Here is an 18056-nt window from a genome sequence, read left to right as displayed (position 1 = left end):
CCAACGCTTTTTAGGGTCATTTTTGTTCTCAATTATTTTATCAGCGAAGTAACCACTCTTAGCTTCATCCATCCTGTTCTTTGCTTCATTTCTGTTATATAGGACAAAATCAGGCTGCTCTTGAGAGTTCTTACATTTATCAAAGGCCTTATTCTTTGCTTAGATAGATTCTAGAATCTCATGATTAAACCAAGGGCTAGATCTCTGCATTACCTTGACCCGTCTTAATGGGAGCCATCACATTCACTACATCAAGGAATCTACATTTAAAGGCTTCCCAGGCACTGTCTACCCCTACACTATCCAGCACAGGTGACCAGTCAATTTTACCCACTTGCTCCCTAAACATTTCAACACAGTATTTTTTGAGTCCTCTGATTCGAACATTTTTGTGACACTTAAATATATATTTAAAAACCCTCTTTGTGCAAACTGGAATAAAATGATCACTGATTCAGTAGACTATTACTCCACTCTGTGAAATTTTGGGTATATCAGACACCAATATTAAGTCAATTGTACTCTGCGCTGTTTCACATACCATGGTGGGATATTTTATCATTTGGGTCAGAGCAAGTGATCTACGTAAGTCCATAAATACACTGGGGGTTGGGCTATCCTTTTTGCAGGCATCAGTATTGAAATCCCCTAACAAATTATTTCCTTCACCGGGGAATCATTACAGTTTTGTTGTCAACTCATTTGTCTGTATTTTTCAGATTTCTTTGTTCAACTGGTTGTACATTCCATAGTTTGTGCCTTTTGAGCTCTCTTCCTTTTCTTTGAACCATGATTTTCCATGAAGTGCTCAGAACAAGCTATTATGGGGCGCGAGCCATGATGCGATGTGCCTCCCATTCTATGTACTCACGAAAATGTAATTATTTGTACTTGGTCTTGTGAAATGTTCAGTTTAGTAGATATAAACTCAGGGTTTCTACTCGGAACAAAAATATAAACATGTAAAGTGTTGGTCCCACATTTCATACGCACAAAAAGCTTATTTCTCTCAAAGTTTGTGCACAAATTTGTTTACATCCCTGATAGATAGAATTTCTCCTTTGCCAAGATAATCCAGCTACCTGACAGGTGTGGAATATCAAGAATCTAATTAAACAGCAGGATCATTACACAGGTGTACCTTGTGCTGGGGACAATAAAAGGCCACTCTAAAATGTGCAGTTTTGTTACACAACACAATGCCACAGATGTCTCAAGTTTTGAGGGAGCATGCAAGTGGCATGTTGACTTCAGGAATGTCCACCAGAGCTGTTGCCAGATCATTTAACCTTTCTGGGAACGGGGGCAGTATTGAGTAGTTTGGATGAATAAGGTGCCCTATGTAAACTGCATGTTACTCAGGCCCAGAAGCTAGGATATGCATATGCATGGTAGTATTGGATAGAAAACACGCTAAAGTTTCCAAAACTGTTAAAATAATGTCTGTGAGTATAACAGAACTGATATGGCAGGTGAAAACCTGAGGACAATCCATCCAGGAAATGCTATTATTTTGAAATGGCTGTTTTTCCATTGAAAGCCTATCCACCATACAAAGACTTATGACCCAGTTCACAATCCCTATGGCTTCCACTACATGTGGCCAGTCTTTAGGCTTTGTTTCAGGCGTTTACTCTGAAAAATGAGGGAGAAACACCACTTTCAATGAGTGGACAGTGGACATTTCCAGAGATGTTTGCTGCGTGTGACCGGGAGCACGCATTCTGGTTTTTCCTTTTCTGTTGACGGAGATATTGTCCGGTTGAAATACTATCGATTATTTTTGACAAACACAACCTGAGGATTGATTATAAACATCGTTTGACATGTTTCTACTAACTTTTATGGTACTTTTTGGATTTTTCGTCTGCCTGCTGTGACCGCGCTTTGTGCCAATGGATTACTGAACAAAACGCACCAACAAAACAGAGGTTTTTGGACATAAAGAGGGACTTTATCGAACAAAACAAACATTTATTGTGTAACATGGAGTCTTGTGAGTGCAACCATATGAAGATCATCAAAGGTAAGTGATTCATTTTATCGCTATTTCTGACTTTTGTGACTTCTTTACTTGGCTGGTAACTGTATGTAATGTTTTGTTAGCTGGGCGCTGTCCTCAGATAATCGCATGGTATGCTTTCGCCGTAAAGCCTTTTTGAAATCTGACACAGCGGTTGGATTAACGAGAAGTTTATCTTTAAGATGATGTATAACACTTGTATGTTTTATGTATGTTTATCATGAGAATTTCTGTTTTGTTGAGTTTCACGCTCTGCAATTTCACCGGATGTTGTTTGAGACAGTGGATTACTGAACAAAACGCGCTAACAAAACGGAGGTTTTTGGATATAAAGAGGGACTTTATCGAACAAAACGAACATTTATTGGGTAACTGGGAGTCTTGTGAGTGCAACCATATGAAGATCATCAAAGGTAAGTGATTAATTTTATCGCTATTTCTGACTTTTGTTACTCTTACTTGGCTGGTTACTGTTTGTAATGTTTTGTGTGCTGGGCGCTGTCCTCAGATAATCGCATGGCATGCTTTCGCCGTAAAGCATTTTTGAAATCTGACACTGTGGTTGGATTAACAAGAAGTCTATCTTTAAGATGATGTATAACACTTGTATGTTTTAGGAATTTTTATTATGAGATTTCTGTTTGAATTTGGCGCTCTGCAATTTCACTAGCGGAACACCTATCCCTAATAGGTTTTAATAGTCATTTCTCTACCATAAGCCTCCTCCATTGTTGTTTTAGAGAATTTGGCAGTACGTCCAACCGGTCTCACAACTGCACTGCACGTGTATGGCTTCGCGTTGGCGAGCGGTTTGTTGATGCCAATGTTGTGAACAGAGTGCCCCATGTTGGTGGTGGGGTGGGTATGGGCAGGTGTAAACTGTGGACAACAAACACAATTGCATTTTAATAATGGCAATTTGAATGCACAAAAATATCGTAACGAGATCCTGAGGCCCGTTGTGAGGCCCATTTTTTAAAATATTTTTTTTATGTATCTGTGACCAACAGATGCATATCTGTATTCCCAGTCATGTGAAATCCATAGATTAGGGCCTAATGAATTAATTTATTAAATTGACTGATTTCCTCATATGAACTGTAACTCAGTAAAATCAATGGAGTTGTTGCATGTTGAGTTTCTATTTTTGTTCAGTATAGATTATTAGATTATCCCGCATACTACGGGTCTGTATCCGGCACTGTCTCTTTAAGGGCTCTGTTGTCACGGACAACATCATTTACTTTGATTTCCAGTTTGTCAACAGTGAGTGCCCTTTAGCGTTTTATTCTCTTTGCGCATATGTTATTGAAAGTGAGGGCGATATTGAGATCAGCAATGTTCTTAGTCATTTCATCCAAAACAGCCAGCTTTTGATTTATGGAGACCAGAACACTTTCGATCTTGATTTAATATGCTCATTAATAATGTCATAATTATATTCACTTATCCTAGCTGTCTATGGAGTGACAGTTCGCGCTCCCGTGCCTTTTGCTTCAGAATTAACCCTGGTAGACAATATCTTGGAATTGCCTTCAGTGCCTCTTTAGGCCTTGGGATTTTTCTCATTTTGTCTCCTCACCCCAGTCTCATAAACTATGGGAATTGGTGAGTCTGTGTTCAATAATGAAAAAAAGTGAACAGGGAGACCTATGAAGTGAGGGATTGTTAACAATCCCATAGTTAACATCTGAAACACTCAGCAGCCTCTGCTTTCAAACACACTCCTGCTCTTTCACTACCCCTCACTGTTCTGTTTGTGTTCAAATCCAGCCTTTTTCTTAAGCGATACATACTATTGACTGCACTGCTGAAGGGGTGCTCAGTCCTTGGAATGGAACATTTAAATGCTCGATAAAGTTCTGGACGCTATCTTAAACTTTGTCAGAGCACTCAGTCATTTTCTAAATATGTTGCTCTGTAATTAAGAGATTCACTGGATTTATGGTAATCAACCGATCAAATTATATTTTATTTGTCACATGCGTTGAATACAACAGGTGTAGTAGACCTTACAGTGAAATGCTTACTTACAAGCTCTTAACCAACAATGCTTTATGAAGTTAAATTATTTTTTAAATAAATGTTAAGTAAAAAATAGATAAGTAGAAAATAGAAAATAAAAGTAACAAATAATCAGTTGAAACGGAGTGAACGTTGAAGTGAGAACATTCAACATTTGCACAACACTTTTAATAGACTAGTCAAGGTGGAGAACGATAAGGGGGATGTGTTTTCAGACACAGTAGCTGATGATATGTGCTATATACATTAATACTAACTCAACAAAATAAATAAAATAAAATGTTCAATTCAGTTGTTCTCAATATATTTTTAACTAAGATTATGAATACTCATATTTCTCATTCACAGAGACCTGAGCTATTCTTAAATATTTAATTTGAATTTTTCCAGGCAAGTGCCTTTTCCTGCCCCAGCTATTGGCTGTGTCAACTTCCCAACTCAGACCTCCCACAGAAAAATGCTGTGCTTGCACCTGTGTCAGGCTGCCAGATGGACCTGCTGAGATTGTGCTGCAGGATTTTCTCCAAATCTCTTTCAAAGATCCAAGGCCTTGGGCCTAATACCTAAATATCTATAATTGATTTACTTTATGGGCTTACTGAGATCTTGCTGTCCGATAATGCTGTGGTTCAATACATTGTTGATGAGCCACTTCCAAATGTAACTAAAACGTTTAAACTAAATTGGGATCCTTAATTTAAGAAAAATCCCTAACTGAAAAAACTATTTAAAAAAATGACATAGATGCAGAAAGTAAACAGCATAGTGGGTCAATTTCCGCAACAACTGAGACTGTTTAAACCGTGAGGCTCAATTTCTCTGTTTTGTTGCCCTGGCTACCACGCTGTAATCAGCGTGAAGTGAACCCGTGCACATGGGCAGATACTGTGTGACTGACTGACTGACTGTGTGAGAGCAAAGTGTTGCCTCTTGCTCATCTCAATATCCTAGCCTATTCATTGATGATAGGTTCTGCTTTACTGAAGTTGCTAGTGCACAGTTCTGACTCTGTCTGCCTGGTGGCCGAACCTGTCTATACTGTGCCCCACCTCTCTCACCCCGTCCCTCGCTAGCTCACTATGAAAGATGCAAGTTGGCCCAGCGCATAATTGGCCCAGCGTTGTCCGGGTTAGGGAGGGTTTGGCCGGCAGGGATATCCTTGTCTCATCGCGCACTAGCGACTGTGGCGGGCCGGGCGCAGTGCACGCTGACCAGGTCGCTAGGTGTACGGTGTTCCCTCCGACACATTGGTGCGCCTGGCTTCCGGGTTGGATGTGCATTGTGTCAAGAAGCAGTGCGGCTTGGTTGGGTTGTGTTTCGGAGGACGCATGGCTCTTGACCTTCGTCTCTCCCGAGTCCGTACGGGAGTTGCAGCGATGAGACAAGACAGTAACTACTACCAATTGGATACCACGAAATTGGGGAGAAAAAGGGGGTAAAAGAAAAAAAAGGGGAAAAAAGAAAAATAGAAAGAAATGGGAGTCGACAGCGGGAGTCGACATGCAATGAGTCGAGGAATTAATTATTTTGGAGTCGACTCTCCACCACTACATCATCATCGTTAGCAGTTAGAAAAATGACAGAGAAAGGCAAGTGACACTAGCAAAGTCCTGTATGGCAATACTTTGAGAAGTTAAATGAGAAGGAAATGCAAACTTTGCGAGTTGGAATTGAGGTACAATAATGGTAGTACAGGTGCAATGCTTCACCATCTGACAGGGATGCACCGTGAGACCCAAACCGTTGCTGGTAGCAGCACAGCTGCATTGTGAATTCACATGGAATTGTATGTATTTTACTTAATGGGAAAACCGATACAAAAATGTCTGTTTAAATGTTAAATAAGCCTCACATCCCTACTTGAAACCTTTCAGAATATATTTGGTGTTCTGTCATTTTTTTTCTCCAGTTTTGTTCTTCAGATGTTATTTGCCACTGCTGAGATTACTTGTTACAGACACATGTGCTTCCCTCATCTTTGGGAAGAAACTCAATATTTTCCAAGTCCACCTTTTAGCCCCTCTCTCATCCCCACTCCTCCAAACCTCATGCCCCTTATTTAGTGGAAGCACCTGCGCTAAGGCAGCCAGGTTGCACTGATGTAAATTGTTTTTTATTTTTTATTTTGGCACTTTGGCTCGCCACGCCGCAGCCTTAAATGCTACATAAATAAAACATCTCGTATTGCGCCAGGGACCTATCCTCGGAGGAGGCGGTGTCATTTACGAGGCGTGAGGCTGCGCGCATAAATATCACTGGAGTTTTATCACAGCCCACCACTGGGACTGATTGAATTGATCCATAGTTTGGCAGGTGGCAACATACATGTAAATGGACACTCATGGAAACACACACTCACACAAATCAGTACCCTCCTGTTCAGTCAAATACACTGACTCTCCCTCTCTCTCTCACATTATTAGTGAATCCCTCTCATTCCACAAGTCACTGTGCACACATACATGCGAGCGTGCACACACACCCACACTTTAAAAGAAAAGAAAATAACACTTTTGGCTCACTAAAGTTGCTATCGTACACTCTTGGCTGTGCATTCTGACAGATGCCTTTTCTATACCTAGCCCGCAGCTTAGGCGCAAAGCTCCAATTTAGCTCAGGTGCTGAACCCACCAAAAAACAGTCAGTATCCTATGGGAAAGAGCTTTAAGTAGAGAGGGGGGAAGAGGGAGGAAAACAAGGGTGGGAGTCAAGAGTTGGAGGAAAGGACTTGGATAGACAGAGACGGATAGACCAAGCGAGGGAATCGAGAGTCGATAACAAGGTTCGAGAGACTGGGGGAGAGAGTGAAAGAGGGATGGAGAAAGAGCTAGAGTGGGAGAGAGCGAGAGAAAAAGGGGGGGAGCAGGAAAGACTACTAGTAGCGAGAGGCTAAAACACACACACACACATTCCAAAGCTGCCCCTCTGAAACAGATTGCGCAACCCAGAAGACAGGAGCCTTGTCGTGGTGTGATTGTTTCACTGGAGAGAGAAAGTACAGCTTGGAGTGTGCCAGCCAGCAGGGGGTTCCTGAGTGTAAGTGTCTGTGTTTGAGAGAGGGCTACGCTAATCTTCCCACTCCACACCGAAGACTTCAATCACACGGAGGGAGAGGGAGGCAGAGGAGTGCTTTTTGAAGAACCCTGTGTTCGAATCAGCCATGCTAATAGTTACGCAGATGCAACAGAATGCCACCTGCTCTAAATCAGAAAAGGTAAGGGCTCACCCTAACCTATATATTGTAACATTGAGCTTTCTTTAATTGTTCTGTGCTCTTTAATTGTGGAGTTGTAAGTTATTGCATATTGAAAATATTGCTTGTTCTCTTATGATTACTACATGAAAATGATTTGCACCATCACACCTTTCTTAATGACAATCATAAGCGGTAGTTGTTGCCGTATTCACTCAATGTGCATGCAAAGGCGATGGAGTTCAAATGGGGTGATATATTTTCCATTGGCATAGCCTGGAGAGGAGTGGACAGCTCTTCAATAAGTCGAGGTGCAGCCAAAAAAGTACAAGAAAATCCAAAGAAAATGGAGCGTATCACTTGCTCACTATTAAAAAATATTTTATTATGCTTTTTGAGTTAAATGATATTCAGCTTTTAATTATGAGCAAGAGTCACACCTTGATGCATTTGGCATAGCTAGGCACCAGAGTGTGACGCAGGAGCTTTTTGCATTTGGCACGGTCATGGGCAGGTGTACTCCTTAGTGATAGCCTTCATAACTCTCCTCCCTTTCTCAAGGCTCCTGGAGGTCGGAGTTCAGTCAGGGGCTTGAGCTGCCTTGTTAAATCGTTAAAAAGTCCTATTTATGTATTTATCTGCTTATTTGGGCCCCTCTTTGTCTCGACGTAATGAGTCAGGACTGCCGTGTATTAGCATTTTTACTCTCTTTATGGTGGTGAGTCTTATGGAGTTCTCTCTAGTTGGTTGGACTTTCAATCCTTTTCTTGTGAAAGTGATTCAGTAGATTGGTTTGTAGACTGAGATGTAGTTTTGAGCCACAATCCTGTGTTTCAACTCAATGGGAGCCCCGCCATGTTGGTTTAAAGCAGAACAAGTAACATTGTTGGGATATGTAACCACTCTCCAATTCATAGATAGAGCTATGTATGTAAAGACTGACAGTCCATGAGATTACATTTATTTAAACAAATCTATAAATGTGTTTTCTATGTATTGGATCTTCTTGTCCAGCTCCTGTTATTAATTTGGATGTGCTTAAAAACCCTTTCATTTCTTGGCCAGACAACCATGATGTTGCTTCCATCCACGTAGTAGGTTCTGTAGTGTTAATATGTCACTAATGTGATCAACCAGGATCCACTGCATGGCATCCCTTTTGTTCTTAAACCTGGGTTCACGGCTTTGGTACTACTGAGATCAGGGGTGTATTCATTCCGCAAACTCTGCTGCAAAACTTTTCTTAGACTGAAGAAAACTAAACAGGGATGGGCCTACCAGAATTTGTCCAATAGAAACTCTTGTTTTGCTCTGTTTGCGTTCGTTTGGTTTGTAAGTGGTTTGCGTAATCAATACACCCCAGATGACTTCGAGCCCGATGGCAGCCTGATGTAATATGGCGAGGCCTGTAGGTTATTGATGTGCCAGCTTTAATACAAAGCTTCACATTCCCCCCTCTTACCTTCCCGAGCGAGTAACATCATTCCTTTTTTGTTAAGACGTTTCATTTCCCAGCTAATGTGTCTAATTCCACTCGGTCTCTCTCACGCTACAGTACTCCAAGCCTTTGCCCCCATGAAATATAGTGCCCCAGCTCAGACGGAGATCTTTCTCTTTGAACAATGATCATGCTTTAACTCCGAGGTGGGGAGAAGTCCCGGGTTTAGAGACGTTCGTTGATGGTTTATTTGGGAGTGGAACGTGGTGATGTATTCTGGGATGAGGAATTGTGGTTGTTATGTAGTCGTTTGGAATTGAGATGGTTTCTGCTAGGGTGGACAGATGCAGGACTAGATGTGGCTATTGACGGCCAGTGTCGTAGGGCAGCATTTCCCAAACCTCTCCTCAGTTACCTTCAGCCTTTACATGATCTATTTGAGAACTAGCTGGTTCAACTTGTCAACTAATCATCGTCAAGCCCTTTACTAGTCCAATCAAATCAAATCAAATACAATTTTATTGGTCATATACACATTGTCAGCAGATGTTAATGCGAGTATAGCGAAATGCTTGTGCTTCTAGTTCCGATAGTGCAGTAATATCTAACAAGTAATCTAACAATTCCCCAAGAACTAGCTAATACACACAAATCTAAAGGGGTGAATGAGAATATGTACATATAAGTATATGAATGAGCGATGGCTGAGCGGCATATGCAAGGTGCAGTAGATGGTATAAAATACAGTATATACTTGTGATATGAGTAATGTAAGATATGTAAACATCATTAAAGTGACATTATTTAAAGTGGCATTGTTTAAAGTGACTAGTGATCAATTTATTAAAGTGTCCAGTGATTGGGTCTCAATGTAGGCAGCAGCCTCTCTGAGTTAGTGATTGCTGTTTAGCAGTCTGATGGCCTTGAGATAGAAGCTGTTTCTCAATCATGTGTGCTGGTCAGGTGTGCTAGGTGTTCCGATGCCATGCATTGAAATGCGTGGCATGCATTGAAACGCGTATCTTTCTTGTGGATTTCTTTTGCAAAATAACTATAAATTAACAGATTTATATTCAAACAATTGTCAACATGTAACGTCAAATTAAGGTGTTGGACGTTCACTGTATTTTCAAGGGACAGTAGCAGATCTATTTCGCTTCAGAGAAGTACCTCATTGTTCCCTCGTTGGCGCCTAGCTTCTAAATAACGTTAGCTAGCTATTAAGCTAGCCAGGTTACCTTAGCAGCTTGTACACAGCCCGGCTAGGACCCCTGATTGTCCCCAGAGCGTGACTGTTTGGATCCCTGCTGTTTGCTGCTGTTTCCATCTGCCCTGTGACCTTCCCAATCTGGAACTGCTTGGATTAACAACAGCGTAGCTTACATTGGTAGCCTACATTGCTACCATGACAAAGACCAAAGCCAGTATGAGTACCGTTGAGGACAGTGGTGTCTCTCTATCACAGGTGAATTCACTTTTTAAATGAACAAAAAGAGTTCTACATGCAGTTGTTACAACAACAAGAAAATAGCTTCAAGTGTTTTATCCAAATACTGATGGAGTCAACTAATAAAAGAATGGATGATCTGACCAGAGAGGTCCAGGACCTGAAGAACAGTTTATAGTTCTCCCAGGATCAGCTCAATGAGTTTAAACAGGAGAACAGCAAGATGAAAAATATATGTAAGTTATTGACAAAGGACATCAGTTCTATATGTGAATCCATGATAACAATGACAGAGAAATCTGATTTATCTTGAGGGACAATCAAGGATCGCAGAATCTCCACATGAGACCTGGACAGAGTCTGAGAACAAAGTGAGGGAAATGATCAATGGGGAATTTGAAGATGGATCACAGGAAGATTGAGGTGTAGCGCGCCCACAGGACTGGAAAACCCACCACCGGCCCAGGTGCCAGGCCCAGGACGATAGTAGTCAAATTCCTGATGTTCAAGGACAAGGTAGCTGTTCTGGAAAGAGCCAAGAACTTGACAAGAACATACATCTTCCTCAACAAGGACTATCCCGAAGCTGTGCGCCAGAAGAAGAAAAAACTTATCCCAGCCATGAAAGCTGCCAGAGCGCATGGGGACATTGCTTACATCCACTATGACAGACTCATTGTCCACCCTCCCAAACTCTTCCCAAAAGCCTGGAAGGGATGACAGAGCCAAGCCTGTGGGTTTCATAGGTTAAACCCCGCAGCACACACACACACACACACACACACACACACACACACACTGATTGAATGTTTTTTTCTTGCTTTGTTTGTTCTTTTCCATAATTATGTCTATCTCTGATAAGCTACCCAGGAAATGGCTAAAATGAAATCAATAACTTGCTAACATCCGATAACGTTCATATGTTAGCAATTTCTGAGAGGGGGGGTGGTGAGGCATATTTATGTCTGTAATAAAACCCTTTTGAGGGAAAAACTCATTATGATTGGCTGGACCTGGCTCCCCAATGGGTGGGCCTAGGCCCCCCCCTTGCCCAGTCATGTGAAATCTATAGATTAGGGCCTAATTAATTAATTTCAATTTACTGATTTCCTTATATGAACTGTAACTCAGTGAAATCTTTGAATTTGTTGCATTTATATTTTTGTTCAGTATACCATCTACAGAAGAGACGGGTGTTGTTGTATCAGTGGAAGCTGCTGAGGGGAGGACAGCTCATAATAATGTCTGGAATGGAGTGAATGGTATGGCATCAAATACATGGAAACCATGTGTTTGATTTATTTGATACCGTAACGCTAATTCCGCTCCAGCCATTACCACTAGCCGGTCTCCCCAATTAAGGTGCCACCAACCGCCTGTGTGCTGTATATATTCAGAGGCATATCCCTGTAATGTTTAGAGAGGATCTCATGTCAAGTGTTATTAGAGTGCTGTGGTTGCAGGTTCACCTGCCTCATCTAAAGCCTATTCTTTTAGGTTGCTGCTGTAGGCCACCAAGTGCTAACAGTCAGCATCTAGATAATGTGTGTGAAATACTTGATTTTGTATGTGGGTCTTTCTATAAATAATGCGGCCAATGTGTGACATTGGGATCATCATTTCAAAATGGTTTGAAACAAAAGTAAAAATGATTTTCATGCAGTTTCACGTGTACTTGGAGGAATAGAAGTGAATATATGCAAATTGGCCCATAACTCCACCTATACAACAACATAGACCTAGGACTATACATCTTTGAAGCAGGGTTCATACACACATTGACAAGTCAAATTCAAGCACTTAATTGTAATTTTCAAGGACTAATAATTTATATAATTGTACATACCCCAAGTTGGCCGGGGTAGGCCATCATTGTAAATAAGAATTTGTTCTTAACTGACTTGCCTAGTTAAATAAAGGTTAAATAAAATAAACATATAAGGCATAATATAGAATAACTACCTCATCTCTGTATCTCAGTTGAGCAGTGAATTTCAAATACAGATTCATTCCCCAAAAGAATCTATGGCAAGACTTGTAAATGGTTGTCCAACAATGGTCAATGACCAATTTGACAGAGCTTGAAGAATTTTGAAAAGAATAATGTGAAAATATTGTACCATCCAGGTGTGAAAAGAGACACAATTGTAATCGCTGCCAAAAGGGGAAACTAACGCATATTGACTCAGGGGTATGAATACTTATGTAAATGAGATTTCTGTATTTCATTTTCAATACATTTGCAAAAAATTCTATAAACATGTTTTCACTTTGTCATTATGGTATTGTGTGTAGTTGGGTGAGAAAAAAATATATTTAATGAATTTTGCATTCAGGCTGTTGCACAACAACATGTGGAATAAGTCAAGGGGTAGGAATACTTTCTGAAGGCACTGTACAGTATGTGGCCGACGCAGGCACATAATAAAGCCATGATTAGCGGTAGCATTAATCTCACCATTTGAATCTCACCATCGCTGTTTTTATAATGAGAAAGTGACCAAAAACCAGGTTCCTTTTTTTAATGGAAGGATTTCTATGGAAAGCCAAGTATAAGCCAAAATTAGATGTTGTCATCCTCATATTGACCACACATGGTTTTACCGCAACAGAGTAGCGCAACACCCTTCAATTGAAGCGGTGGGAAACAAACGAAAGTGGTCACATCTCTCACAAAAACGGATCAAATTTAAATCACGGATAATTATAAGGGAGCAGGAGAACTTATAAATTGGCTACAATAATTACAAGGACTTTTCAAGCACCAAATTGAGGAAATGTCTGATTTTCAAGGTACAGTAGGCCTATTCCAGTACTTCTGAGCTCCAAATTCAAGTTCACGTATGCTACTTCAATTGTATTGCCCCTTGTATTGTTTAAAATGTGTCATGTTATTTCATTACCAGATGATATTATGAATAAGCCCACTAGGCTATACAATTTTTTGTCATTATATGCAGAATAATTAATAGGAATAGTTAGGTACAACTGTTTTCACCGGCGTAACGAATGAGACAGCAAAATATTCTGGACATTCCATGCGTTCCTTCTGGACATTCCATAGTGCACGCTATCACAAAAGCTGTTCGCCACTTGACTGTCATTCGTAAAATTCCTTCCTGGATCAGATGATGATGTGTGAAAATATCACAGCGTAACTAATCAGCTAGACACCAAATGGCATCAAACAAGTATTATGCATCATTATTTAAGAACCACATTGATGACAGTATCAATTTAGGTATTAAGATAAAAGTGAGGGATTCTTTCAGTTAGAAGCATTCAATTTTGCAATCACATTTCTAATTGTTTTATCATTTGTGTGCCCATGAAAACACTTTATTTTTTATTTATTTTTTTACAGTTCCCGTAAGATAAGGAGACACGAAATGTTACGGAGTTACACTGCATTTCTGAGTTCTCTATACAAAAAACTGACAGGTAGATCCAAAATTCTTACAATGTTCAATGTCTAATTTAACTGATTTAATGCTTAATATATGATATAACGACAACTTACGCAGTTTTGTCACACGATTTTGGACAAATCCGTCAAGACACCAACCATGATAAAGGGTTAAACACAGGTTTTAAATCAACTCGGGAATTGATCTATGATCCCCCCCCCCCCTTACAGTGCATTCGGAAAGTATTCAGACCCCTTCGCTTTTCCCAAATTTTGTTACGTTACAGCCTTATTCTAAAATTGATCATTAGCCGGGGATCCTAGTAAAAATGTAATCCCCCCTGAAAAAAAGGTGTGCTAGTCAGGTGGGTGTTAGTTCAGGGCTGCAAGAACATTGTGAAACGTCTCAGGGCCCGCTAGGTGAAGTTTGAGAAACACTGCTATAGGGTTCCCTCTGTTCAGTTTAATCCTGTATTCCATCCAGAAATGGTCTGTACAGAGAGGAGCTCTGGATTGTGAAGAAAATTACTGTGGAGTGGAAATCACAAAAGGTCATTATTGATTGTTTTCTCTCATTATAAAATGACAGATGGTGTAAAATGTAAGACGTATCAACTGATAGAATCTGAACAAGGGGATTTTCTCAGAGGACTTTTGTCTCCCGGACAGATTTCTCGTGGCTTTTATAGTCATAATTCTTCACAAACAAATCAATAGTGACTTTCAGCCTGTTGCTTTTGTTGTCACTCGCACAACCCTTTCCTTCTCCTGGCCTGAATACCATATGAAAGAGCAAGGCAGAAGAAATTAAATGCATAGATTTTTTCAAAGTAAAGCGTTGGCTAAAGTTTTAAGGCCAATTACATCGTCTTTGAGTCAAGAATTTGACGTGACTCGCTACCATAACAAATTAAAAAGCCGTCAGATAATGGATTAAGTTTTGGGGTGTAATTACAAAGCTTTAAACAAGTATGGATCTTTAAGCTGCGGCTAGACGTGCTTCTAGTAAGCTGAGGTTTGTGTCTGTGTGAGTGTGTTAGAGGTCTTTACGGGTCCACCCGAATACCTGAGACCCGACCCGGGACACAAGCGGGTCCTGGTCCAAAATTCTACTTTTTCCCTCGGGTCGGGTTCTTTTTGATTGTCATCGGGTCTTGGCTCTATGTAACTACAACTGATAGACCTGAGTGGACCATGGCTCTGCATAGCCTATAGCATATTTATTTTATGCTAATAAGGTTAATTTATTGATTTTAATTGGCCTAGCCAACATATAAAGACATATTTGTCAACCAGAAGAACTACAGTTGAAGTCAGAAGTTTACATAGACCTTAGCCAAATACATTTAAACTCAGTTTTTCACAATTCCTGACATTTAATCTTAGTAAAAATTCCCTGTTTTAGGTCAGTTAGGATCACCACTTTATTTTAAGAATGTGAAATGTCAGAATAATAGTAGAGATTTATTTCAGCTTGTATTTCTTTCATCACATTCCCAGTGGGTCAGAAGTTTACATACACTCAATTAGTATTTGATTAGATTGAGGTCAGGGCTTGTGATGGCCACTCCAATACCTTGACTTTGTTGTCCTGAAGCCACAACTTTGGAAGTATGCTTGGGGTCATTGTTCTTTCGGAAGACCCATTTGTGACCAAGCTTGAACTTCCAGACTGTTGTCTTGAGATATTGCTTCAATATATCCACACAATTTTCTTTCCTCATGATGCCATCTATTTTGTGAAGTGCACCAGTCCCTCCTGCAGCAAAGCACCCCCACAACATGATGCTGCCACCCCTGTGCTTCACGGTTGGGATGGTGTTCTTCGGCTTGCAAGCCTCACCCTTTTTCCTCCAAACATAACGATGGTCATTATGTCCAAACGGTTCTATTTTTGTTTCATCAGACAGGAGGACAATATTCCAAAAAGTACGATCTTTGTCCCCATGTGCAGTTGCAAACCATAGTCTGACTTTTTTATGGCGGTTTTGGAACAGTGGCTTCTTTCTTGCTGAGCAAACTTTCAGGTTATGTTGATATAGGAGTCGTTTTACTGTGGATATAGATACTTTTGCACCTGTTTCCTCCAGCATCTTCACAAGGTCCCTTGCTGTTGTTCTGGGATCGATTTGCACTTTTCGCACCAAAGTATGTTCATCTCTAGGAGACAGAACGCGTCTCCTTCCTGAGCGGTATGGCGGCTGCGTGGTCCCATGGCGTTTATACTTGCGTACTATTGTTTGTATAGATGAACATGATACCTTCAGGCATTTGGAGGTACCATTTCTCCCAAGGATGAACCAGACTTGGAGGTCTACAATTTGTTTTCTGAGGTCTTGGCTCATTTATTTTGATTTTCCCATGATGTCAAGCAAAGAAGCACTGAGTTTGAAGGTAGGCCTTGATATAAATCCACCTCCAATTGACTCAAATGATGTCAATTAGCCTATCAGAAGCTTCTAAAGCCATGACATTTTCTGGAATTTTCCAAGCTGTTTAAAGGCACAGTCAACTTAGTGAATGTAAACTTCTGACACACTGGAATTGTGATACAGTGAATTATAAGTGAAATAACCTGTTTCTAAACAATTGTTGGAAAATTACTTGTGTCATGCACAAAGTAGATTTCCTAACCGACTTGCCAAAACTATAGTTTGTTAACAAGAAATTTGTGGAGTGGTTGAAAAACGAGTTTTAATGACTCCAACCTAAGTGTATGTAAACTTCCGGCTTCAACTGTACTTGGCTGATAAACATTCGTTTTTTTGTCAATTGCGTCCAGTCTGGTCTAGTTGTCGTCGGGTCCATTCGGGTTCGGGTCTGATTATTCTCAGGTCCGTTTGGGTCCGGGTCCCTTTTTTAAATCATTGTCCTTGGGTCTGTTCTGTTCAGGTTGCAACTTTTTGCACGCGAGGAGACCTCTAGTGTACATGTGAACTGAATTTGATAGATTTAGACGGGGGGTTCCTTGTAAATTACTGGGGAAAATATTTCAATACTGTAAATGTGTGTCTACAAATATTGTTCCATTCTTTAAAAATTAAAACAAATAGTGACACTGAACAAACACACAGAACTCTTTTCTTTCTTTCCTTTCTTTCTTCCACTCTATCCTCTACTTTTATACTGTCTCCCTCTCCTCCCACTCTCCACCTCCAACTCATAATTTCAGGACATCTGGAGGTACAAATAAAACATGGTTTGTCGTGTGCGTCGTGCCGCAGTCAGCAACGCTTGCAGCGAAAATAAATAAATCAGTCAAGTAATAAACCAGGGAGGTGCAGCCAGGCAGGCAGCATCCTGCTCTGCTATTCTACCTGTCCTGCAGGCTCCCAACAGCCTTTGTCCCCCAATGACTGACAGGTGACATGCTGAATGCTAACCTGCTAATCGCTAGCAAACCAACCCAATTTCTTTAGTCGAGCAGTCGCAATTTTTATTTTTCATGGTATACAAGACACCTGCCTGATTCGCGCCTGTCTCAGTGGTCTAATCCATTGCGGAAGCCACAGAGATGGCACAGTCAATCACTCTAAGACGTGATACTGAAATTGTATATGGTTATATTATGAAAAAATAATGTTGCGACACTAATAAATCTAATAGTTTATAACAAATGCGCTTTCTCCTGCGTTGGATATGGTCACTGTCCGCGGTTCTGAAAATGTATCTTCAATGCCCCGTAGAATTGGCACCATTCCCTATGTTGCTATATGCATAATAGCAAAAATAACCAGCATATTGGGATTGAAAACAATGTGGCGGAGCCAGCAACAGCAGAGACGAGGAAACAGCCCTTGCCTTAAAACCTGTTGAGGATAGACTTTGGGGGAGGATAGACTTTTACACTTTGGGGGAAAATCGTGCCCAATTTAAACGGCCTCGTACTCTATTCTTGCTCGTACAATATGCATATTATTATTACTATTGGATAGAAAACACTCTCAAGTTTCTAAAACCGTTTGAATTATATCTGTGAGTAAAACAGAACTCATTTTGCAGCAAACTTCCTGTCAGAAAGTGAAAAATCTCAAATCGAGGCTCTGTTCCAGGGCCTCCCTATCATTTTGCTTGAGATTTATGACTATACATGCACTTCATACGCCTTCCACTAGATGTCAATAGGCTGTGAGAGGTGAAATGGTCTCAATCTCTTTCTATGGTCAAAAGAGACAGCTTGGAATGACATGACCCCAGAATTCGTTTGTTCAGGAAGCGCATAAAGGTCACCAGTATTGGCTTCTGAAAAGCAATCGTTATAGACGTCTTATATCTCCGGCTTTGATTTAATTTGATAAATGTGAAGATATCATCGTAAAGTATGTTTTTTCAATATAGTTTTATTCGATTATTGAAATTTTTTCGGGAGTTTAGACGTGTTGCGTTCTTTGCGTTTGGTGAAGATGGACAGCTTAGCGCCACTTGGCTAGTTTTGCTTGCTAATTCGCGAGGGAAAAAGGCCATTCTAAAACCAAACAACGATTGTGCCCGACAAAGGACCCCTTGTACAACATTCTGATGGAA

The 18056-nt window shown here is 40.5% G+C and overlaps 1 protein-coding gene across 3 annotated transcripts in view; it reads left to right on the top strand.

Moving 5' to 3' along the window:
* LOC139531721 (A-type potassium channel modulatory protein DPP6-like) overlaps nt 1–18056 on the top strand; it is a 341641-nt gene that overhangs the window by 93576 nt on the left and 230009 nt on the right. The window contains exon 1 of one of the 3 annotated variants that reach the window (XM_071328432.1): nt 6785–7262. The exons of the other annotated variants lie outside the window; for them this stretch is intronic. Within the exon in view, the coding sequence (XP_071184533.1) occupies nt 7209–7262 (54 nt within the window). The 5' untranslated portion in view covers nt 6785–7208. Of the gene's footprint in view, nt 1–6784; nt 7263–18056 lie in introns of those variants that run through there. 3 annotated transcript variants of the gene reach the window in all.

Source organism: Salvelinus alpinus, chromosome 10 (assembly GCF_045679555.1).
Source record: "Salvelinus alpinus chromosome 10, SLU_Salpinus.1, whole genome shotgun sequence".
Lineage (NCBI taxonomy): Eukaryota > Metazoa > Chordata > Actinopteri > Salmoniformes > Salmonidae > Salvelinus > Salvelinus alpinus.
The sequence above is the reverse complement of the archived record's forward strand: the minus strand, read 5'-3'. Positions and strand labels throughout refer to the sequence as shown.